Source organism: Ochlerotatus camptorhynchus, unplaced genomic scaffold, assembly GCF_037179485.1.
Source record: "Ochlerotatus camptorhynchus isolate MF236.1 unplaced genomic scaffold, CSIRO-AGI_Acam_v1.1 ptg000332l, whole genome shotgun sequence".
NCBI classification, from domain to species: domain Eukaryota; kingdom Metazoa; phylum Arthropoda; class Insecta; order Diptera; family Culicidae; genus Ochlerotatus; species Ochlerotatus camptorhynchus.
Window position 1 is genome coordinate 285,162 of NW_027040820.1, and position 24,655 is coordinate 309,816.

At 40.5% G+C, this 24,655-nt stretch overlaps 1 protein-coding gene across 1 annotated transcript in view; it reads right to left on the minus strand.

Moving 5' to 3' along the window:
* The window catches only part of LOC135708703 (uncharacterized), an 82,667-nt gene that overhangs the window by 52,349 nt on the left and 5,663 nt on the right, over nucleotides 1-24,655 (minus strand). The window contains exons 2-3 of the mRNA XM_065230807.1: nucleotides 1,099-2,092; nucleotides 747-1,029 (exon numbers count right to left, since the gene is read on the minus strand). Coding sequence (XP_065086879.1) covers nucleotides 747-1,029; nucleotides 1,099-1,832 — 1,017 coding nt within the window. The 5' untranslated portion in view covers nucleotides 1,833-2,092. The remainder of the gene's footprint in view (nucleotides 1-746; nucleotides 1,030-1,098; nucleotides 2,093-24,655) is intronic.

Here is a 24,655-nt window from a genome sequence, read left to right on the forward strand (position 1 = left end):
GAAGTTTACGCGTCTTTAGGGCAGGTTTATTAATTTCAAAGCAATTGCAGGAATATCATCATAAGAGTAGCGAGAACTCCAGCGAAGTTCCAAGAGCTTCAAAGAATAAAGAATTTCAAGGCGGTCAAAAAAAACTGTGGGAACTGTAAAGAAATACCGAACAGCCTGCGGGATAGTAAGGTAACTTCTGTAAAATTTTGGGCACTTCAGGGAAACTGCATAACTGTAAAGAAGTTCTAGGAACTAGCAGCGATATCCACAGAACTTCAAAAGAACGGGAGGAAATTGTGGGAGCTTGTTCTAGAGAGCTACAGGAAAGCTCAGAATTACGGACAGTCACAAAACTTCAGAAACGTCCAGATTTTTGGGCAAGTTTGAACTTCTTTTAAAGTTATTTTCAATAAATTCAGGACAAAAAATTTTGTGACATTCCAGGGATAGAATTTGACAATACCGTAAGGTATGGACGTTAACCAGTACGCAGGGATCATTTCCTAATTTGAAACATATTTAGGAAGCCTTGAGATTTTCACGAAATTAAAACATTGCTTTGGACAGTTCCATTAATTTCAGGGCAGTAGAAGTTTTTCCTGCAAAAGCTCGGAAAATTTTACTCATTCTATGAGTGATCTACGATTTTGTGAATTTGAGTGATCGATACTCAAATATGAGGTAGATTAATTTGCCGTGAAAATTAAAAAAAAACTTGAACGCAATATGCCTCATAACATCCACTCGATACTCACTTGAATTTTCTCCTCCAAGAACTTATTCGTTTCACGCATGGCGGAAAGCTCCTGGTTGAGCTTGAGAATGTCAAGATTAAGCTGGTTGATGGTCACTTGGCCAACGTTATCATCCGAACTGGCACTTTCGCCCCCGCCACCAGTTCGGTGCGGTCGCTTCGGTGCTGATGCGGAGCTGATCGACGATGTCTGTACGGCACCGTTCCGCTTCTTATGGGACAGAGCTTCCTGAAGCTTTTTACACTCCGTCTTGGTTCGCCGTAGGTCCGACTCATTTTGGGCCCTAAAAGGAATCCAAAATTAAATGTTATTTTAATCTGAGAGGATTCTATAAAGTGGAGCTCCATGGTACCTTAAAACGCGAACGGCGTTTCGTTCCGTGGCCAAGTTCGACCGCAGATCGTTAATTTCCAGCCTCATCTGTTCGTTCTGAGCAAGCAGCTTCTGTACCGTCAACGCATTGTGCGCTTCACTGACAACCTGCTTCTTGGACTTTCCTGTACATTTCTCATTGTGTTGCGTTGACTTGGTGGCATCTGGTTTCGGAGGAATGGGTGGTTTACTGGCAACTATTTTGCTATCACTGTTCAGTGGATCCATCTTCATTCGCTTATTGCTTGAAATTCCCGGATTGATCCCCACCATGGAAGCTGGTCGGACATTTTCTTTGTCTATTTGCTTCACAACCGAAGCGTACGTTTGTTCCTGTTCCGGGACACTTTCTGACAGGCTCACTGAGGGCACTTTCTTCCTTTTGAGTGAATTGATTTCCTTATCACTATCACATTTGATCACACTAGCACTACTTCGGATCGATACCACTTCATTGGACTCCAATGAGTCCTTCTGCGTGTGCCCCTCATCAGACATTTTACTCTGATATTGACTTGCCTTTTGGCCACTCATGTACAAGGTTAGGTTTTCACTGTCACTGATGTCGCTCTGCTTGAGAATTCGAGAACGACTGGTGCTTCTGCTCCGTTCCACTTTCGATTTCGATAAACCAGATGCACTGCAGGAGATTCCGTTGTTTGCGTTCTGATGCTGCTGGTGATGATTATTACGCTGATTTTTGCTGTCTGCCATTCCTCTCTGTGTTGCTGCTTGCTTCAAGTTCAAGTTTTAACATTTAATTTTAATTTTTCTTCTGAGTTTATTTGTTAATTAGATAACCGATTTTCTGTTTGCTACTGCACTTTTGCACTTTTTCTGTTCAATTCATGGAAATATCACAATCACTCCGTCAAGTTGGTAAGAATAGTAGAGTTCTATTGAAGCGAGCAACGTGATTCGTTGATGACGCTACCGTGATGTTCAGTTCTGGCGCCGCTTAAAAGTGCATTCAGCTGGAACGAGAAGAATGAAAACGTTTTCGATTAGTCTACAAAAACAATATTTGGGCCAACAGAACGATTTACGAATGATCTTGGCCAAGGCATCATCTTCTTCTTGGCTAAGTATTACGTCCCACCAGGAACTTAACGCCTGCCCTCTTCATGCTATTGCTTGAACACTATCACAGTTGTTAATTGAAAGTTTTCTAAGTCAATAGCAATTTAAGATTCCTATACCGATATTTTCACTGAATCTAGTGCAGCGTGGCACCGCGGAACACCACTTTGTGCATTTACACAAAACTCAAGGCCGTGGTTACCTGCTAGAACAAACGGTTGATTCTAATGAAACGTTGTGATTAAAGTTGTTAATTGGAATCAAGTAATTTTGAGCGCGCAAAGTGATAGGGCCTTCATATGAAAGGTTGTCGCTTTAGCGATATCGCAAGGGACTGTCGTTATATAGAACTGTTGTTATGAAAGAAAATCGTTATAGAGAGTTATGAATTAGAATGCAGTTACAGAGAGAGAGAAAAACACATACAGTCGCTCATTGGGGGTTTTACCGTTGGGAATTCACTAATTGGGTGACATCCTAACTAATTAGTAATCCCGTAAGAAAAATATTTGTCAAAAAGCCTTAACATTCCATTGATGTTCTTTGACACTAATGTAGAGAACTGTTTTGCCAGAAGACTACAGGTTAACAACTGAAAAGCCATGCCAACCAGTGCACAGTGGGCATTATAGGGACAAAAATGATTAAAATTGTTAGCCACAATTTCATTCATTCATGGTAGCACTTGTTTTGAGCCTGTTCTACCCCAAAATTCCATGAAAAATCTGATAATGCTCGAATTAAGTGTTTTTTTTTTGAAGATAAGGGATATCAGTCCAAATGAGCTCAAAATTTGCGCCTGGTTTATTTTCGGTCTATTTACTAGTTTAAACATCTTTCTGTGTACTTTATGCAACGTAAACATTGTTTTTCAAAAAGGAATTAAAAATTCACATTGTTGACATATTTCACGCATTATTTGACCCCATATTCTCCTATAAATTTTTCTTAAGTTTCCCAAAGGTCACATATTGACAGTGAAAAACATAATTGTTAACTTCTATTATAATTAGTTAACTAATTAGATGATTTTAATATATGAGAGCAGTAATGCCAACATTCCAGTTTAAACTGGATTCCTCCAGTTTTTTTAGGCATTCAGTATGAAATCTTCCAGTATTATGAGAATTCACCTAGTTTTATCCAGTTCTTCATTATTAATAGCAAATTATATTTAAGTATGATTACCATTACACAATGATGCTTAAACTTTAAACTTTTATATTGGAATTGAAATTTTATATATCAATATTTATTAACAGTCACAATACCATATCTGCAAAATGCGTTTATATGTCACAGCATTGACACGCATTTTGTATGATTGGTATAATGGCAGTTTACATCATTTTACGGAAAATTTCCATATTTATAAGAAATCTGTTTTCTAATTGCGTTAAAAAAATATGTTCGGCAAAACAACAACATAAACATAAACTACTTTAACACATGACAATCAGTTTTAAGAGAACAGATTTACCAGCAAAACCATTAAATGCCCAAGATTTTGAACGTTTTAAAAATGCCAGAATTCCAGAACTAAACGAATTAATAAAATAGTCAAGGATAAGCAAATAAGGTAGTGGAATTAAATGGAAATTACTAATCCTTCTCTCTCTCTCGTTATCCAGGCATTCGACTAAGACGCCCACATTCATCAGGATTTAAACGAATTAAGTCCCTGGCATTTGATTAATTTCAAGTTTGCAATCTTAAACACATTTAAAAATTCAGCATTTCAAATATTTTTGCTAGTTTTGGATGTCCGGAATATTTAATTTCCATGATTTCATGATTTCCAGGATATCGATTTATTTATTTTAAAATTAATGTTCATTCTCTTTTATTTTGCTCGACAATACTCTTGAACAATGTTTGCAGTACACTCTCTGAATTCAATCTGCACTACAACTTATAATTAATAGTATATAACCTAAAAATAATCCTGAATACAATCACTTGAAGTTCTCCTCAGCATTCATTTAGTATTTTCCAGAAATTCCCATCAAAATTCTTTTTCTAGTCTTCTGAACATCCTGAAATTCCCTTAGGGGCTTCTGGTCAGTATTCCTATTAATTATATAAAATGCTCCTCATAATTTCCTTGGAACTCACTTTTGAAATTTCTAAACAGTATCCCCGGAATATTCTGTGAATTCTTCTCGGAATTCCTTTGAAATTTTCCTCAAAATTTTTATGCAACTATCTTCGGATTTTGGAATTCGATTTCCTTTGAATTTCCTTAATATTTTATTTTGAACTATTTTGAAATACCTAATAAATCCATTGGAATTTGGTTTATTATTTGTTTTTATTATTTTATTTTATTGATTACTTCTAGGTGAAACACGAAATGAGATGCAAGGCGTAGAGAAAAGCAAACCTACGGAACCCATAGATTGGAGCAGCAAATTAATATGGTGAGACCATTCCAAATACCTTTTGCAATTAAAAAATAAATAAACTAAATATATGCCAGGTTCAAAAGAACATTTTGAAACTGGAAGTAATACTAATATCCTATTGATAGAGGTAATACATACATGCGGGACTTATTATAAGTGAAAGTAACCTCGGAATGGGCGTGACTCTCCAGAAATTCCACACGCACACACACTCACACACACAGACACACACACACACACACACACACATACACATACACACACACACACACACACACACACACACACACACACACACACAGACACACACACACACACACACACACACACACACACACACACACACACAGACACACAAACACACACACACACACACACACACACACACACACACACACACACACACACACACACACACACACACACACACACACACACACACACACACACACACACACACACACACACACACACACACACACACACACACACACACACACACACACACACACACACACACACACACACACACACACACACACACAGACACACACACACACACAGACACACACACACACACACACACACACACACACACACACACACACACACACACACACACATACACACACACACACACACATACACACACCTAATAAATCCGTTGGAATTATTTTCAGAATTATCGTAGAATTTACGTCAGAATTCCCTTTGAATTTCTCCTAAGAATGCACTTGCAGTTCTATTCACATTTTTTTTAAAGATTTTTCCTCAAAATTACATTGGCATTAGATTGAGCCTGTACAAATAAAATAATTTACAATTCTCCTGGAATAATTCATAATCCTTCTTTTAGCGTACGCTAGGATTCTCCGAAAGTTGGCATGTAATTAAGCTCTGAATTATTTTTCTCCTAGAAGCTTCTTGAAATTATACTCAGAATTCTCATAGATTTCTCCTTGAAAGTCTCCTTTGAATTATCGTGAATAATCCTCAAATTTAAATTCATAACTAATCTCGGTATGTCCTATGAATATTTGATAAAACTTCTTTTGAAACTTATTCACAATGTCCATGGAATCTTACTAAGAACTACCTTCGTATTCTCCTTGGTTTCCCATGGAATCTAGAATTCCTCAGAGCTGTCTTGAAAGCAGATTTCATTTGATGTTTTTCTCACGTTCTTCCCAGAACTCTTAAAAAAAATCGAATCAAATTCCATGAGCCTTGAAAAAAATTCTTTGATAGTTGATTTTTGTTTTCAAATCTGTGATCTTGGAAAATTTTTCAATATTCAAAAAACATGCATATTCATTTTTGTTCCAGGTTTTTGAATATGTCTCCAAATATAGTTATTTTCAAAACCAGAATTTAAAAAAATATTGATAATGTATAAAATAATAGTTTAGTTATAGATTGCAAGGAAATCAAATGTTCATGAGCATCCAGTTTGTTGTGTGCATTATGCCAGTTATTTTTGGAAAACTGAACTGTTCCCTGAACGGGAACAAGGGGTAAAATGATCGTAAAAATACTTACGTACGCAAGCGGAATCGATTTCTTGGCTATTTCCAACAAACAATTCAGAGCTACAAATAATCACATATATTGAATAAATGCTGCATAACAGTGTACAATGCCGAACAAAACGGGTTCTTGTATTATGTGCTGAAAAAAGCTCATTGAGATCGATAGATGCATCTTCGTTCCGCTGTTTGCTCTGATCTGATTAAATTACTCATTAAAAGCTTTATAAACGTTAACTGTCTTCTCGATTCAACACCTGAAGTTTGATCTAATAACCAACTGAATAATTTAATTCGAAACTTTTCAATTGATTTCTAATAATGTTTTCTAGCTCCATTACCAGATTTCATTAAATTGCTTTACAATATTGCAGAATAAAGGTGGATACAGTCAGCATAGTAGCTCTTATACCACTATGCGTCCATGTTTTAATCGCATGCTTTGTAAATGCTTCATAAACGACGCATTAGATTCACAACACTGATTCAGCCTAACAACATGACAAAATAAGTAGAATAGAGGTTACCGTTTCCGTGTTCCAAGTAGAAGGTCGCGGGTTCAATCCAAAAATCAACCCTTTTTTTATTTGTGTTCTTCACCTAATTAATTTAAATCGTAGTCATCGATCACATCACTCACGACACTCACTGATCTAGTATAAAAAATAACCCAGCATCCTTTCCTTGGAAATTGGACAGGTGAAGTGGTAAAATTGTTCTAATGTAAAACAACGATAAATGAATTGATCATTTCCAGTGGACCTTGAAGGAGATATAGTTAAAGAATTTCTATTGCGAGTGCTGATATGTATTAAGTTTCAAGCAAGCTTTTATTGATTATTGAACTGCCCATATGATGTACTTTAGGATAGCTCAGATGGCAAGGCAAGCGGCTGTCGATCGGAAGGTACATGGTTCGAACTCATGTAACGACACGTATATATGTAATATATTTTCTAATATATATATACGGTACTCGTCAGAAACATGAAAACAATGACAGAAGAAACAACTAAACCTGTCTCCCGTTCTTATTTTCGGGTAAATGTTCCCGCAGTTGAATATCCGTTTAATAAATGTATAATCGTGTATAATTATACGTTACTTCACCTGAGAATCCAAGCGTCTAACAGCATCGCTATTTTAAGGAAGCAATGATGTCTAATAAACGCTGAATAATCAAAAATTTGATAGAATAATGTTACAACTCATGTAAGTCGAATAAAAGCATTTAGAAAAACCTTATACAGCACCAATTAGTTCAAAGTTATGGTTGAATAGATTCTCCAGATTAGTGTGAACAAAACCTGAATAGAAGTTATTATTAAAAATAGTACAAGTATTATTAAGCATGCAGTTGAATAAAATCGTTAAGAAGTCGTTTATTCAATAGGCGATTGTTTGTTGGGTTTCCATTAAGAAAACATATAGTTCATTTATAACACATTTGAGATATAAATCCATTTTGTTCCCAACATCCCCACTGTGCTGCGAATGATGATTGTACCGCTTTGCAAAGCTAGCCATTTATATTTTCACAGGACTCAAACCTTAATTTTACACATTTTCACAAACAATATACTTCCAGCTGTCATATTATATTCAAGAAATAGTAAATGAATTAATATTTAAGCAAGGCTTTCCCTTTTTATAGTATGCCTACAGTTTCTGGTCTAGATAGATGTGTGATATCTGCTCGAGTTGTAGTCTTTGTATAAATAGCTGAAGATATATTTTTTATCCAAGTTGGAGGAAACAATAAACTAATATAAAAAATGTTATAAAGCATTGTTGCGCCCAAATAACCCATTTAAACTTCACATATCGATTTAGATGATTCAAGTTTACACAGAATTGGCTCTTCGAATCCTTCAGCATTATCCAGAACTGTAGTCCTAAAATTTGAACTGAGTAGTCGCACTATATTTGAAATGTGCCTATAGAAGATAAGTTCGGCTGCCATAGCAATGCGCCTCATTGAAGTCCAGTTTAAAATCAACCGAGAAAAAAATCGCCACCATTAGGATTACCCCTGCACCAGAGCTTAAATTATTGACTGCTCAGGGTGGGTGTGAAAGCACTGCACTAGTCCATATATTGCTCTATCCAGAACGTTTGTGCCCCACCGTAAAGGACAAGGCAATAAGCCTCCAAAACCCGCAATCTTGGAAAAAAAAGGATTGATGATGCACTTTCAAAATTTTGCACAATTGATATTTTAAAATATTTCTATTTCTCGCATATTTTCTGCAAATGTTTTCAATGATTCTTCTGGGGAGGAAAACTCAAGGGCACTCAATAGATGTATTATATTAAATAATCGAAGTTTTTCAATACATTTGATGAAAGTGGTTCAAATTGGTAGATTTTGATATAATAATAAATAAAAAGCATTTTAAAACTTCTCTCCCATACCTTGCCACTAGTGTTTGCATTTCCGGGAACGATTTCCCAGGATTCCCGAATCCCGGGAATATAGATGTTGATTCCCTAATTTCCCGGGAAATTTATATTAATTGTAAAATTGCTTTCAATTTGGCTGCAGTTTACGTTCTCTTTTGTCATTCATAATTTTTTTTTTTAATGTGTTTATTTTTCCAGGCTCATTTGCCGTAGCTTTGCGGAGCCGATATTCATTGTTTAGGTTACAAAATTTCTTAAGACTAACGTTAGTAAAGCGGGGGCCGATTACTCGCGGCTATCTCGAGGTTAGGGGTAACAAATTGTAACAAATGGATGGCAGGGTAGGGATTGAGAACACAAGGTTTGGAGAGCAATGTGCTCTTGATCTCGAACTAAGCGACCAACTGATGAAAAAGACAAACATGGGGGTACACCGATGGGCAGCTAACAACTTGGGGGAACACAAGATGACACTAACTACTAAATCCTCAGATCTATCCGTTTTAAAAACACATATATTAAATTGCAATAGTCGAGATCTCGGCTCGCCAAGATGTCTCTTACGGGCCGCATGGGTTGTTTTCCTCGGGCCCTGAGGGATGCGGATAACTCGGATCTAGCAACACAATGGAGGGTACATGACCAAAGTACGTGGTCGATATCGTGATAGCCACTACCACAAGCGCACAAATTGCTGCCTGCGAGCCCGATTCGGAAGAAATGCGAGTCTAACGAGTAGTGATTGGACATGAGCCTTGATATGACACGTATAAAGTCACGGCTCATGTCCAATCCTTTGAACCATGGCTTGTTCGATACCTGTGGGAGAATAGAATGTAACCATCTTCCCAGATCACTCTCATTCCATTTTTGTTGCCAGTTGGTGAGGACGTGCTGACGGGTAATTGGGAAAAATTCCGCAAAGGCGATTTGTCGATCAAAAATATCGCCTTCCATAGCGCCCACCTTAGCTAGCGAGTCCGCTTTCTCATTGCCCGGAATTGAGCAATGAGATGGGACCCAAACTAAGGTGATAGTATAGGAGCAGTTAGATAAAGTACTCAATTTAGCTCGGATTTCGGTCAGGAAATACGAGGAGTGCTTCATCGGCCTCATTGATCGAATAGCCTCCAACGAGCTAAGGCTATCAGTAAAAATAAAATAGTGATCAGATGGTAGTGAGGCAATTTGCTCTACTGCGTAAAATATGGCTGCTAGTTCCGCAACGTATACGGAACAGGGTTTTTGCAGTTGATATGAGGCGCTATGAAATTCGTTGAATACTCCAAATCCAGTGGAAGCGTTTATAGTTGACCCATCTGTGAAAAAACTCTTATTGTTACTAACATGGTGGTACTTGTTTGCAAAAATTAAGGGAACAACCATCGACCGATGGTGATCTGGTATTCCACGGATTTCTTGCAACATGGTCAGATCAAAATTTACAGAGGAACTATAGAAGGCTTGAAAGCAATCACGATTGGAGATTAATGAAGAAGGACCAACCTCCAGCGTCATGTACTCATAGTACAAACTCATGAATCTTGTTTGAGGATTTCTGTCGAGTAGCTTCTCAAAATTTTCTATTACCAATGGGTTCATTACTTCACAACGGATAAGAAACCGGAAGGACAGTTCCGCGAAACGATCTGTCAGTGGGAGAACACCCGCGAGTACTTCGAGGCTCATCGTATGCGTGGAGTGCATACAGCCAAGCGCGATTCGGAGGCAACGGTATTGAACCCGTTGTAGCTTCAGGATGTGTGTTTTTGCCGCGGATTGAAAGCAGAAGCTACCGTACTCTAGGACCGACAAGATGGTTGTTCGATACAACCTGATCAGATCTTCCGGGTGTGCTCCCCACCAAGTTCCAGTAATTGTACGAAGAAAATTAATTCTTTGCTGGCATTTTTGTTTCAGATACGCAATATGTTTTCCCCATGTGCATTTGGAATCGAACCAGACACCTAAATACTTAAAAGAAATACTTTGAGTGATTGTTTTACCCATTAGCTGAAGCTGTAACTGTGCAGGATGGTGCTTCCTAGAAAAAACAACCAACTCAGTTTTCTCCGGAGAGAATTCGATACCCAGCTTCAAAGCCCAAGTAGACAAGTTGTCTAAGGTATCTTGCAATGGTCCTTGCAGGTCCGGTGCACTTGGCCCTATAACAGACACAACGCCGTCATCTGCAAGCTGCCTTAGCGAGCAATTTTCATCAAGACAACCATCAATGTCTTTGACATAAAAATTATAAAGAAGGAGGCTTAAACATGAGCCCTGGGGGAGACCCATGTAACTAATTCGTGAAGTTGTCGAGTTTCCATGAGAAAAGCTCATATATTTCTCAGACAACAAGTGGCTCAAATAGTTGTTCATAATTGGTGAAAGCCCACTATCGTGGAGTTTATCCGAAAGGACATCGATACAAACAGAATCAAAAGCCCCCTTAATGTCCAAGAAAACTGAACCCATTTGCTGTTTTTGCGCATAGGCCAGTTGAATTTCAGTTGAAAGCAACGCAAGACAGTCGCTCGTTCCTTTGCCTCTCCGAAATCCAAATTGCGTATCTGAAAGTAAACCATTCGACTCGACCCATTTGTCTAGACGAAAAAGAATCATTTTCTCCAACAATTTCCGTATACAGGACAGCATCGCGATGGGACGGTACGAGTTATAATCCGACGCGGGTTTACCGGGTTTTCGAATGGCGATAACTCTTACTTGTCTCCAGTCATCCGGAACAATGTTGTGCTCCAGAAATTGATTGAATAAGTTCAACAAGCGTCTCTTCGCGACATCTGGGAGATTTTTAAGCAAGTTGAACTTGATTCTATCCATTCCTGGAGCTGAATTGTTACATGAAAGGAGAGCAAGTGAGAATTCCACCATCGAAAACGGGGAATCTATTTCGTTATTACCCGACGGACGATCACGAACGTTGGTTTGAACCGACACCGAATCCGGGCAAACTTTCCGCGCGAAGCTGAAAATCCATCTGTCCGAGTACTCCTTGTCTTCGTTAATCGGTGTAGACGCGTTTCGCATTCTCCTGCCGACATTCCAGAGTGTTCTCATGGAAGTCTCTCGCGACAAACCATCGACGAACCGACGCCAGTAACCGCGTTTTTTTGCTTTAATTAAGTCCTTAAAAGTTTTCTCGAGATCGGTGTACCGCTCGAAATCCCCGACCTTGCCGTGTTTGCGGAAGCGTTTAAACGCGGCGGACTTCTCGCTGTTCGCGTCGGTGCAATCCTTATCCCACCACGGGGTGGGAGGTCGCTTGCGGACGGAAACACCCGGAACACGTTTCGTCTGTGCTTGCAGCGCAGAATCGATGATGACACGCGCGAGAAAGGAGTACTCGTCCAGCGGAGGAAGTACATCAACCGATTGACTGGCATCAAGAACCGCGGTCGCGAATTTTCGCCAGTCAATGTTTTTCGTAAGATCGTACGCGATGTCGACCGAGCGAGTAGAAGATGAACCATTGGTAATAGAAATTTTGATTGGCAAATGGTCACTACCGTAGGGATCTTGAATTACTTTCCACGAGCAATCCAACGATAGTGAACTCGAGCAAAGTGAGAGGTCTAATCTGCTTATTTTTGCTGGAGGTTTGGCTACTCGTGTTGCTTCCCCGGTGTTTAGAATTGTCATTTTGAAGAAGTCGCACATGTCGTATATCAAGGTTGAGCGGTTGTCGTCGTACAGTTCCCCCCAGCCTGTACCGTGAGAGTTAAAATCTCCCAAGATCAACCGAGGCTCTGGCATAGCCGTGCAGATATCCGAGAAACTTTGACGAGAAATCGCAGTTCGCGGTGGAAGATATACTGAGGCAATACTGAGGCATTTACCTCGAATATTAACCTGACATGCAACAACTTCAATGCCTGTCACCGAAGGCAGATCGATTCTGTAGAAGGAATGGAGCTTGTTGATCCCCAGAAGCACCCCTCCATACGAATCTGCCCGATCAAGGCGAATAATGTTGAAATCGTGGAAAGCAAGATCGTTGTCTGAAGAGAGCCATGTTTCACAAAGGGCAAATGCATCAGAAAGTAAATTGTTAACTAAAAATTTAAATGTGTCAAGTTTTGGCATAAGACTTCTACAGTTCCACTGAAGAACAGAGATCATATCCCCGACCTCATTCGGAGAATTATCCATCAAAGGATATGATCGATGCAAGGAAGGACCACCTAGAAGCTAGTTGCTTCAAAAGAGTTTTCACCATTGGGAGCACTAAATTAATAATGCTCCTCGTTGAGTCAGAGACATTGAATATACTGAAGAAGCTATCCACAATACCAGAAAACGTGAACATGGGGGCATGTTCTTGCTGATTATTCAGCTGCTTTTCTGGCCGAAAAACTGGGACATCTGGGGTTTTAGATGATCCTGGAAGTGACGGAAAGTTCTTGTCATAATTACAAGGTTGAAAACCCGGTGGAATGGGCTTCGGTGCATTTCCGTTACCTCTTGATTTTTCCAAGGTGGAAGGGTGGTCCGTACGAGTGGCCTTACGAGGCTTTTCGGTGTTGTGTTGTTTTGCTCGTTTTCTCGTATTGCCTTTAAAGACAAACGGACTACCCTCACCGACCTCTGAGTCAGAGTCTAGATCATCAACTGGCAAAATGGAGAACGTGTTACTGCTTTTTGGTGTGGTCTGAGAAGATGAAGCGGTATTCTTCAAGAGTTCTGCTAGTGTTCTCTTGGAGCGAGCTTGCAGAGACCGCTTAAGTTTATCTCCCTGCTGTTTATACCTCGGGCAGTCAGTCAGGGTATGTAGGCTTTCCTTGCAGTACACGCATTTTGGAGGAGCACCGCAAGGGCCCTCTTGATGTTGCTCGCCACACTGATCGCAGCGTGGTTTGTTCGAGCAGTAGTCCGATGTATGACCAAGTTGTTTACATTTCGAGCAGTTCATTACCCGAGGTACAAACAGACGTACAGGCAGCCGAACCTTGCCAATAGCGACGTAGTGAGGTAACGCTGAACCCGAAAAGGTCACACGAAACGAGTTTGACAAGGAATAAGTTTTTTTGGAGCCTACTACGGATACTGACTGCATTTGAAGGCAGTCCAATATCTTCACCTTCGGCAGAGCACGGTTTTTAAAGATTCCGAAGGAATCGGGACCCAAGAAATCATCACTAGTCAAACTCGCTTCGGTGACCACTCCTTCAATTTCTACCTCACTACTGGGTATGTAGACTCGGTATTCCAATGAAAAAAGCTCGCACGCAACAATTTGGTTAGCCTGCTTCCGGTCATCAACGGTAACACGCAGTTTTATTGGTGTTACCTTGAAAATATCGGTAACGGCCGAAAAATGTGTTGTTAGATCCTTAGAGATCCTCGGAATGTTCAAAGGTTTTTGTTTGGGCCGGAAAAAAACAACCCATGGGCCTTTCGAGGCTTCTGGGTAAGCCTTTAGGCGGGGGAGCGCAGAGATTTTTGGGGGCAATGGTGTGGGGGGTGCAGGACGAGGAGGTGATGGTGGGGGAGAGGGTTGTGGGGGATACCTTTTCTTGGGATATGCTCCAGTATTTTTGCTGGAGAGCGAGTCAACTGGGACGTCAAGGGTTTCCATTTCCACAACTTCCTCGAGACTTTCGTGTGAGGAATTAAGAGTTTCGTCGTCTGAGATGGAAAGCGACCATCCCCCGCCTTTATCATTTTCATCCATTGCGGTTAAATATCGCCTCAATGGTGTTTTTAATAAATATTTTACAAATAATTACAGTAATTTCAAATAGTATCAAAAAAATGCAAAAAAAAAATAAAATAAGAAAATAAAAAAAAAACAAAAAAAAATTATATAGTTTTACTCTAATAAAGAGTAATACGAAAGAAGGAAAAAAAAAACAAAAAAAGAAAAAAAAAATATATATATACTAAAAAAAAAAAAATGTTTTTGGATCACCCTAACTATGCTCTACTTATAAATAGTATGAGAAAAAAAAAACCAAGAAAAAAAAAATTTTAGATATATACTATTTACAAAATTTTGAATCACCCTAATTATGACCCAACCTAATCTAATATTGGACCATGCGGGGAGATGCGATACTGGTGAAAACAAAGCGACACGGTATACCTATTACACTGAGGCGGCAGATGACTGGTGCGAGGCTATTGTTTGCCCCAACGGCTGTTGGGTCGATAACCTGATAGCTGGTATGCCTCGGTCGCCTCGGTAGGCAATTTAACGTGCTTTCGTTGTTGCTATCAATGGGATGATGCGATGATGCGATGATGGTGATTAAAGCTGGACCGTAAGCAAAGCGCTCGGCGTATGGTTAACGGCTTCCTCACTCGCGCACTAGTTGTATAAGCACTATGCCAACTAACTTTGGCGAGAAAAAACCCTCGCGTGGGGAAAAACTCAAAAACTCAAAAACTAGTGTCGTACAACGAGACCGATGCGACTTGATCGGCTCAGCGTGCGAGACGGAATGGTTCATAATTTTTATAAATTGTTGTTTTAATTTGATGTCAGTTGAACATACATCTTCAGCAAAGATCTTCGAAAAATTGACTGTGAGTGCGATAAATCGAACTACTCCATAAATCTGCTGACGTTATCAGTCAGTATGATTGCACTCACACTTGACCATTCTACCTGAAAACATAACGTCTTGATACGATGATGTTGATTTCTATATGTTAAATTATCCCTTCATTGATTAGCTGAGGAACACGACTCCATTCATAAGTCTGTTTCCATTGATCCATTACAGTTGGTGAATTCAGTGGATTCAATACAGTTTATTGTTTTGCTGCAGCTGAAACACAAAAGTGTTAAGCGTAATAGGAATTGATGTATTTCTTGTAATCAATTTGAATTGTCACAAATCAGCTACAGATATGGCGGATAATTGGTGATATTTCAAAAAACTTCCTTCTGACGTGGAAAACGCACAATGACTTAGGTGTTTGCAAATTTTAAGTGCAAGGGATCTTCAACGAGCGGACTGCTGCGTCATTTGCATCAGAAGCACAACATATCTTGCAAGCGTCAGGTTCAAGCATCAGCCGACCAGCAACCTGAACCATCTTCTTCGAAAGCTTCTGCCATTTTATGGATGATGATTTAGAAATTTACACTACTTTTTCGAACTGTGCATGAATAAAATAATGCAGAAAGAACTAACGTTGTTTGAACTCAACGGGCGACTGTCAAAGAATCTCAAGCGACTCTTTGGTGACATCAAGACAATCAAGCCGACTTCAACGAAAAGTGACCGTGTCTTCTCCGTTTCTGCAAATATTTGCAGCATAAACCGATCGCGCCTTTCCGACAAACACCTCAATGTTCTTTGTTTTTTTGTAGAAGGATTTCAAACGTATTGACAAAGAATAACCACCATTTTCTTGTCTGCCTTTTTTATTAATAAAGTTTATTTTTACCCTCGATTTTCATTTCAAGTGTTTTATTTCTCTTTCCCGAGATCCCATGAATATTCCCGGAAAATTTTAATTTGACTTCCCGTTTCCCGGGAAGTTGATTCCCGGGAAATTTGGAAACCCTACTTGCCATTCACAATTATGAAATATACAGCATCGAGCCTTTTTTCAAGATGGTGGGTTTTAGAGGCCTATAAAAGAGTAAACAAAAACTTTCCATCACACTCCACTGCGTCCTAGCAAGAAGTAAGGTCGACTTAGTTCGCGCTCCGCTATTTTGAAAGTTTTCTCGCTATTCGCTTGATTTAAATTATCAGTTTTTCTCGCTTAGAGTTCCCAGCTAAATAATTAACTAAAAGTGAGTTTTTTCTGAGAAGAAAGTGTGTTTTCGGCATCATCGGAAGGAAAATTGTTTTTGCTATAGCCAATTCGCCAACCATTTTGCGCACCATCGGTGTGTGGTAACGCATACCTGCACACGGATCATCGTCATCGAGTGTCAGCATCTGCCTCAGCATTTACACCGCTCATCTATCATCGTGTGTTCAGCTGAGTGCCGACCCTCATACAAGCACACACCAACGAAGACCACCCGCACACGCGGATCGAAGATCATCCACGCTGCGCGTCGCTCGGCTGCTGCTGTGTAAACTATCGGTGGTAGTAGTATCGGATTATCAGATAAGTTTTTGTTCTTGTTTCTTTCTTTCGCTCATCATTTAAATTTAAGCTTGTTTTTCTGTGTTTGTAGTTTTTTTTTCGTGTATTGTGTCCGAGTAATTATCGTTTCAGTGGTAGAGCGTTTTTCGCTCCCACTAGTACGGCAAAATGGACATTTTGTCGCAAGACGAAATGGACGTTTTGTCGGAAGATGACACTTCTTTGCCACGCGATGGCAAGAAGGGTCGAAAACGTACGTCTTCTCAGAAGACAGATGATGCCTTCCCTGGTTCGTCGTCTCAGTCTGGCAAAGGTCAGGCTCAGAAAAAACCCCGATCGCGAGCCTATCCAGATGACTCGACTGGCCCATGGGTTGAGTCTGACCCCCGAGATCTTGGAGAAGCAGGCGGTTGGCCGTTTCAAGAACCGTTTGCTTCCCCCGGTGAAGATACTGGATGTCTAAAAACTAGGCTCAGTATCTGTCAGCGAGGGTAAAAAGAGTTTTACCCCCACAGACTCGTTCCGTGTGACCTTTTCTGGTTCAGCCCTTCCTCACTACATCGAGCTGAGAAAACTTCGACTACCTGTGCGCTTGTTCGTTCCCCGGGTCATGAACTGCCAAAACTGTAAGCAGTTGGGACATACGGCGTCCCACTGTGGCAGCAAGGCACGCTGTTCCAAATGCGGGGAGAAGCACGAGGATGGCACCTGCACAGTCACTGAACCAAAATGCGTGTACTGTAAGGGAACTCCTCATGGTCTCTCGTCATGCCCGGTGTACAAACAACGCGGGGAGAAATTACAACGCTCACTCAAGGAACGTTCCCCGCAGTCTTTTGCGGAAATGCTTAAGACGGCCACGCCATCGACCAACGACAAAAATCCATTCTCTCTTTTGTCGGATGATGAGACTGACTCTGACTTGGCTGAGGAGGGAACTTCTTTCCGTTTTTCTGCACGGAAACGAAAACGCATCCGTTCGCGGAAAGTTGACAATGAAGAACCCCAAATCAGCTTGCCCAAATCAAGGAGTGGTGGAAAAAAAGAGACTTCTACTCCTCCTGGGTTCCGCAGAACTGACTATACGCAGGATTTTCCACCTCTCCCGGGGACATTCAAAACCCCTGATGTCGCATTTTTAAGAACAGAAGCTCCTTCTTCATCTGGGTTGTTCTCATTTGATAAAATTGTGGACGATATCCTCAAGTACCTCAATATTTCTGATCCTCTCAAAAGCATTGTTCTGGCAATGCTTCCTTCTATGACGACCCTTTTGAAGCAATTGACAATTGAGGAGTGGCCCCTCCTTGCAGTAATCATTTCCTTCGATGGATAATTTTCCAAACGAGGTCGGGGATTTGATCACTGTTCTACAGTGGAATTGCCGAAGCCTTATTCCAAAATTAGACTCTTTTAAGTTTTTAGTTCACAATAATGATTGTGATGCATTTGCTCTTTGTGAAACTTGGCTCTCTTCAGATATAGATCTTCCTTTTTTATGATTTTAACATTATTCGACTGGATCGTGAGGCTTCGCGTGGAGGAGGGGTAGTTTTGGGGATCAAAAAGTGCCATTCCTTCTATAGAGTGAATCTTCCACAATTTACAGGTATTGAGGTTGTCGCATGTCAGGCTATTATTAAAGGTAAGAGCCTTTGTATTGCTTCTGTTTATATTCCTCCTAGAGCAGTTGTTAATCGAAAACAACTGTTCAGTACTTCCAGCTCCACGGTTGATTATGGGAGATTTTAATTCCCACGGTACAGGCTGGGGGGAACTGTATGATGACAACCGTTCTACTATGATATATGACCTCTGTGACAACTTCAATATGACGATTCTTAACAATGGAGAAGTAACACGTTTGGCTGGTCCATCCTCAAATGGAAGTAAATTAGACCTCACACTTTGCTCTAACTCATTTTCGTTGGATTGCACGTGGAATGTGATCCAAGATCCCCACGGTAGTGATCACTTGCCGATCCAAATTAAGATTGCCAGTGGGTTCAATCTGTCGGAATCCGTTAACGTCGCGTACGACCTCACCCATAATATCGATTGGACTACGTTCAAGACCGCGATACAGGAAGCTGTGTCGTCGGTAGAAGGGCTTCCACCGTTGGAGGAATATAACTTCCTCTCCAATCTGATCTTGGACAGCGCGCTTCGAGCTCAAACTCGGCCAGTTCCTGGAACGTCTTTCCGTAGGAAACCTCCTTCCCCTTGGTGGGACCAGCAATGCACTGAAGTTTATCGTAAAAAGTCCGACGCGTTTAAGCTTTTCCGGAAACGTGGAACACCCGTGAATTTCGAAGCGTACTCTTCTCTTGAACGCGAACTCAAGAGCCTCATCAAAGCCAAGAAACGCGGATACTGGCGGCAATTCGTGGACGGATTATCACGCGAAACGTCGATGAATACGCTTTGGAACGCGGCTCGAAGGATGCGTAACCGGTCTTCGAACAACGAGAGCGAGGAGTACTCAGATGGTTGGATTCTCAAGTTCGCGCGAAAAATGGGTTGAGACGAACCACCTACTCTCAGATACTCAATTTGGATTCAGTAGGGGCAAGGGAACGAACGACTGTCTCGCGTTTCTTTCCACAGAAATTCAGTTGGCTTTTGCTAAAAAAGAGCAAATGGCTTCTGTATTCTTGGATATCAAGGGGCTTTTGATTCAGTATCGGTTGAAGTCCTTTCAGACAAACTCCACGCTTGTGGCCTTTCTCCATTAATAAATAACTTTTTGTACAATTTGCTGTCAGAGAAACATATGAGCTTTTCTCATGGAAACTCTACAGCTTCTCGATTTAGTTACATGGGTCTCCCCCAGGGCTCATGTTTAAGCCCCCTTTTGTATAATTTCTACGTCAGAGAAATTGACAATTGTCTAAGTGACAACTGCACGTTGAGACAACTTGCAGATGACGGCGTAGTGTCTATGACAGGGCCCAAAGGGGTCGACCTGCAAGGACCCTTACAGGATACCTTAGACAATTTGTCTACTTGGGCTATTCAGCTAGGTACCGAATTCTCCACGGAGGAAACTGAGTTGGTCGTTTTTTCAAGGAAGCATAGTCCAGCACAACCAAAGCTTCAACTTTTGGGTAAACCGATCACTCATTCTATGTCCTTCAAATATCTTGGGGTCTGGTGCGATTCAAAATGCACCGGGAGATCCCGCATTGAGTATCTGAGACGAAAATGCCAACACAGGATCAATTTTCTCCGAACAATTACCGGAACGTAGTGGGGAGCTCATCCACAAGATCTTCTTACGTTGTACCGGACAACGATTTTATCGGTTTTAGAATACGGTAGTTTTTGTTTCCCGTCGGCGGCTAAAACTCACATCATCAAACTGGAACGTATCCAGTATCGTTATCTTCGTATCGCGTTAGGATGCATGCACTCGACTCATACGATGAGTCTAGAAGTGTTGGCGGGATGACTATCGGATCGGTTTTCGGAATTGTCCCTTAGGCTCCTCACCCGTTGCGAAGTTATGAACCCACTGGTAATCGAAAACTTTGAAAAGCTTCTTGAGCTGAACCCTCAAACTCGTTTTATGTCATTGTACTACGTGTACATAACACTGGATGTCAGCCCTTCACAGCATAATCCTCATCGTGTATGCTTCTCCGACTTCGGCAATTCAGTTAGTTTTGATTTATCTATGACGCGGGAGATTCGTGGGATCCCAGAACATCATCGTTCCATGATTATTCCGTCAATGTATGCTGCAAAAGTTGGCCAAGTTGATTCCGCAAGATCGTTCTTCACAGATGGATCATTAATGGAGGCGTCCGCTGGTTTTGGTATTTATAACGAATTTCATAGCGCCTCTCGAATGCTTCAAGCTCCCTGTTCCGTATATATTGCTGAGCTGGCGGCTATATACTATACGCTAGAAACGATCGCCTCACTTCCACCAGATCACTATTTTATTTTTACGGATAGTCTCAGTTCTGTCGAGGCTATGCGCTCTACGAGGCCGGTAAAGCACTCCTCGTATTTTTTCATGAAAATACGAGAGTTTCTAAGTGCTTTATCTTTAAGATCTTTGCATGGGTCCCATTTCATTGCTCGATTCCGGGCAATAAGATGGCGGACTCACTTGCTAGGGTGGGCGATATGGAAGGCGATATTTACGATCGACAAATCGCCTACGAAGAATTTTTCTTCATTTATCGTCAACAGTCACTCGTCAGCTGGCTGAATAAATGGAGCGAAGGAAGTTTGGGACGATGGCTATATTCGATCATCCCTAAGGTGTCGAAGAGTCCTTGGTTCAAGGGGTTGGATGTGGGTCGAGACTTCATTCGTATGATGTGTCTGACAGCAATCTATGTGAATGTGGACAAGGTTACCAGGACGCCGATCACATTATTTGGTCTTGTGCTGAGCATCGCGGAGTCAGATCTGAACTGTACGATTCCCTTCGGGCTCGAGGTAGACAACCTAATGTTCCAGTTCGAGATATTTTGGGTAGACGCGATCTGGAGTTTATGAAACTTATATATGTTTTCTTTAAGAATATTAACCTTAGATTGTAAGTTTGACTAACCTTGTGTTTAGTTTTTGTTTTGTTCGTGTGGGTTTTTTTTTAATGTTTGCTTCTGTAATAATTGTATAATTACACTGTGGATACCAAATTTAATAGGAATAAGTTCATTTTTTAGGAATAATGAAATATTTGTATCGTAAATCATAACTCAAACCTCCTCCTCCCTCTCCCCATCCATAAAACTGTAAATCTCTACTAACCTCGAGATGACCGCGAGTAATCGGTTCAGTTCCTTTAAATCTAGATTTAAGACATCAATTATGTATAACGCAAATGATAACTTGGCTCTGTAAAGATTTTTCAATTGAGCCTGTACAAATAAATTAATTAATAAAAAAAAACATTCCATCACATTCCAGCAGCACAAAGTGAAAGCACTACACTATTCAATTAATTGCTCTGTCCAGACCGTTTGTACCAAATGGTAAAGGACGAGGCAACGAAGCTAACAAAAACATTCAGCCACTCACGAACAGGCGACTCACGCCGCTTGCCTTCGCTCACACACCATGAAATTGAGGTATTTTTCCATAGAAAATATACGCTCAGTCATTCCAAAAAAGGATTGGGTACCAACGTTCTGACTGAGCTACTGGCTGAGTGCTCGGCTGTCAGTGACTCGTTTACCTCTAAATCATTCAGACTATCACAAGGCAGTGAATGATGAGGCAGATGGCAGTTCTTATTCATATGAAAATGACTCATTGAACCTGACTGTTTTGCGAACTGAGGGCGACTCACACCGCTTGCCTTCATTCACACACCATGCAATGGATTACCAACTTGGTCGATTTTTACAACAGAGGTCGCTAGTAAAACAATGTTAAAATATTTGATACAGGTAAGGTAAATGGCTATAATTTGGACCTATGGTTCTAAAGATTGGGCTCATTCATAAAAATCTCATATTTTTAGATGTTTCTTAGAACAATGCACCATCTGGATAGTAAACTATCCATGTTTTGGTTCCTAGAGTAAAATTGTCAAAAAATGCTATCCTTCAAAATTTATGTAAGGGTCCAATATTAGGGACAGTTAGACCGACATTAGGAACATTAACTATCTTTGCAAATAAAACCATGCACATTTATTTCAAATTTAAAAGGGGAAAAAATCTTCAGCACTAGTGCTAAGCTTGCCACATATCATACATGTTTACATTATAAATCGTGAAAAGTTCAGAGACATTTCATGAAATGTTGCAAATGCTGTATGCAACCGTCCATCTTTGTAAGTAAAATTTCTTGCAAGTTGCCAGTTTGTGTGAAATGAAATACAAGTTTTATTTTTTTTATATTTCTTCCAATATTTTTAGAAAAAAACAAAGCGTAATTTTTGTGTTCGGGACTGTTAGCTTTCCCTTAATGCCGGTTTTTAATAGGGTTTTAGGTATTTTTTAGTCAGATTATAGACATAGGCGTACCCATATGGGCGCAGCCCCCTTAACTAAGCCAAATGGCATTCGGCCAAATCATCCATCGTATTAAAAAAAAAAAAAGAAACCTGGTTACGCCCTTGATTACAGACTTGAAACATGTGTGGACAACATAACGAGTCCTGAAGAATGTTGGTGGTTATAGTTGAATATCTATTCTGCTTCGTTTCATGATTTACATCAAAGATAAATTGCGTCACGTGTAGAAATAGTTATTTCAAAGTGTGCGTTACAGGAATTCACGTTAAACGAATTCACACAATATAAATCTCAACTACATATTTCTTTGTTGCAAAAAGTTGACTCGCTTACTGCGTATTTTCGGAATATTTAATATAGGACTCATTTTCCGTTTCTGCATCTCGATTTCATCCACGTCACTAGACTTTTCTTGGGTGAATGTCTGTAACAGACGCTGTCTGTGGCTACTATTTTAAGTGCGGAAAAGACTTTATTCTCCTCCCATTCGTTCAAGGCTGCCGACATATGAATATTTTTTTTAATGGAGTTCTGAGTGTGGCGTCGGTCAATTTCCATTTACAGTAAGCAATAATTACTCCATCTTCCCATATTTGAAACGACCACATCAAGATGGAACCCAAATCACTCAAACTTCCACCCAACTACGGATGCAAAGTTCGAAATAGAAAGTATAAATATTTACGATTAGATCATGCCGGCATGCCGGCTGCAGGCGGGAGCTGCTCTTCCTCTTATTCATAAAATTTTATATTTTCGCGAGGGAGGAAAATTTGATGATTTATTTCCATTTACCCGGGCGCGTGATGTTGGATTTTTGCCACGCTACTGTAGAAAACTGGAAGCACAGGGAAGGGATTGAGAAAAAAATGCACAGTCACAACACACACGAGAAAACTGACCGTGAGCCGTGCGTGGTCGGTAATTTGGCTGACGAGAGATGGTGTGAAGTTAACAACACGATGAAACGAAAATTGTTTCACGACCACTACCTATCAATATGGCAGGCCGTAAGGGGTTGTAGAGTTGGCACACTGACAACAATGGTCGTGCACATAAACGTGAATTTTGTGTCATTTTCTGACGTCATATTAGAAGAAACCAACCGCGGAAAAAGCAGGGTGTGTTGCTCGGAGCTCTAGTTTACTGCGAGCAGATGATGAATGATGTTTTTCTGCGTCTATCTCTACTATGTCGTATTTTCAAGCGCATACAACAGCTCATCAATTAGTGTGGTATCAATTGGTTGAAGCAGGTTTATCAAAAATCCGTTCAATTAAAGATGATCTAGATATTCTTATTCTCGGCATTTTTTTTTAGAACGACACAAGGATATTGAATTCTGAAATAAAACATCCAAGACCAAGACGTTTAAAGCTCCCGTGAAACGTAAACCTATCCATAAATCTACACCTAACTTCCTCGATTGCACAACCAATGTAACGAAAAACCCATAAGCGCATATCCCACCACAGATCTTCTCTCATTGACTTATCGGTTTTATTACCAAGGTGCTGGTGGTGCATACTTGGAAGAATCCCTTCAAGATGCGTGGCCTTCTGGTGCGCCTTCACCACATATGTGAGTGCACGTCAATAAAACGCGTAACGAAACGACCAACCGAATGGCAGTTACCCACTTGTGACCCCGCCAATTCAAAAGGCCACTTGAGCAGAATCTGCTGATTCGTCGTCATCTTCATCGTTCTGGCCTGCACTCAAGGTATGCGCGCAGAATTGAAATTAATTGGTCATTATCATGACGGATGCCTTTCACCGATGGAGAACAGAAACTACTGACGAGACGACGCGGATGACGTGACACACTACCGGGTACCATACTTTCAAATAAATAGTAGAATTTTATTGCCCTATAGAGCGGGAAATGCTAGTGACTTTATGCAGACGCTCATTGTGGAGAGAAAGATATTCCACGCTACAGAGGTGGTGGTTATGCTCTACAACGACGCGTGGCTAATGCTATAAAATTAATTTCCTAGATGGCATTTTTACTGCGATGTGAGAAAATTTTACATTGTGAAGAATGCGTAAGAAAATTCTCACTCCCAT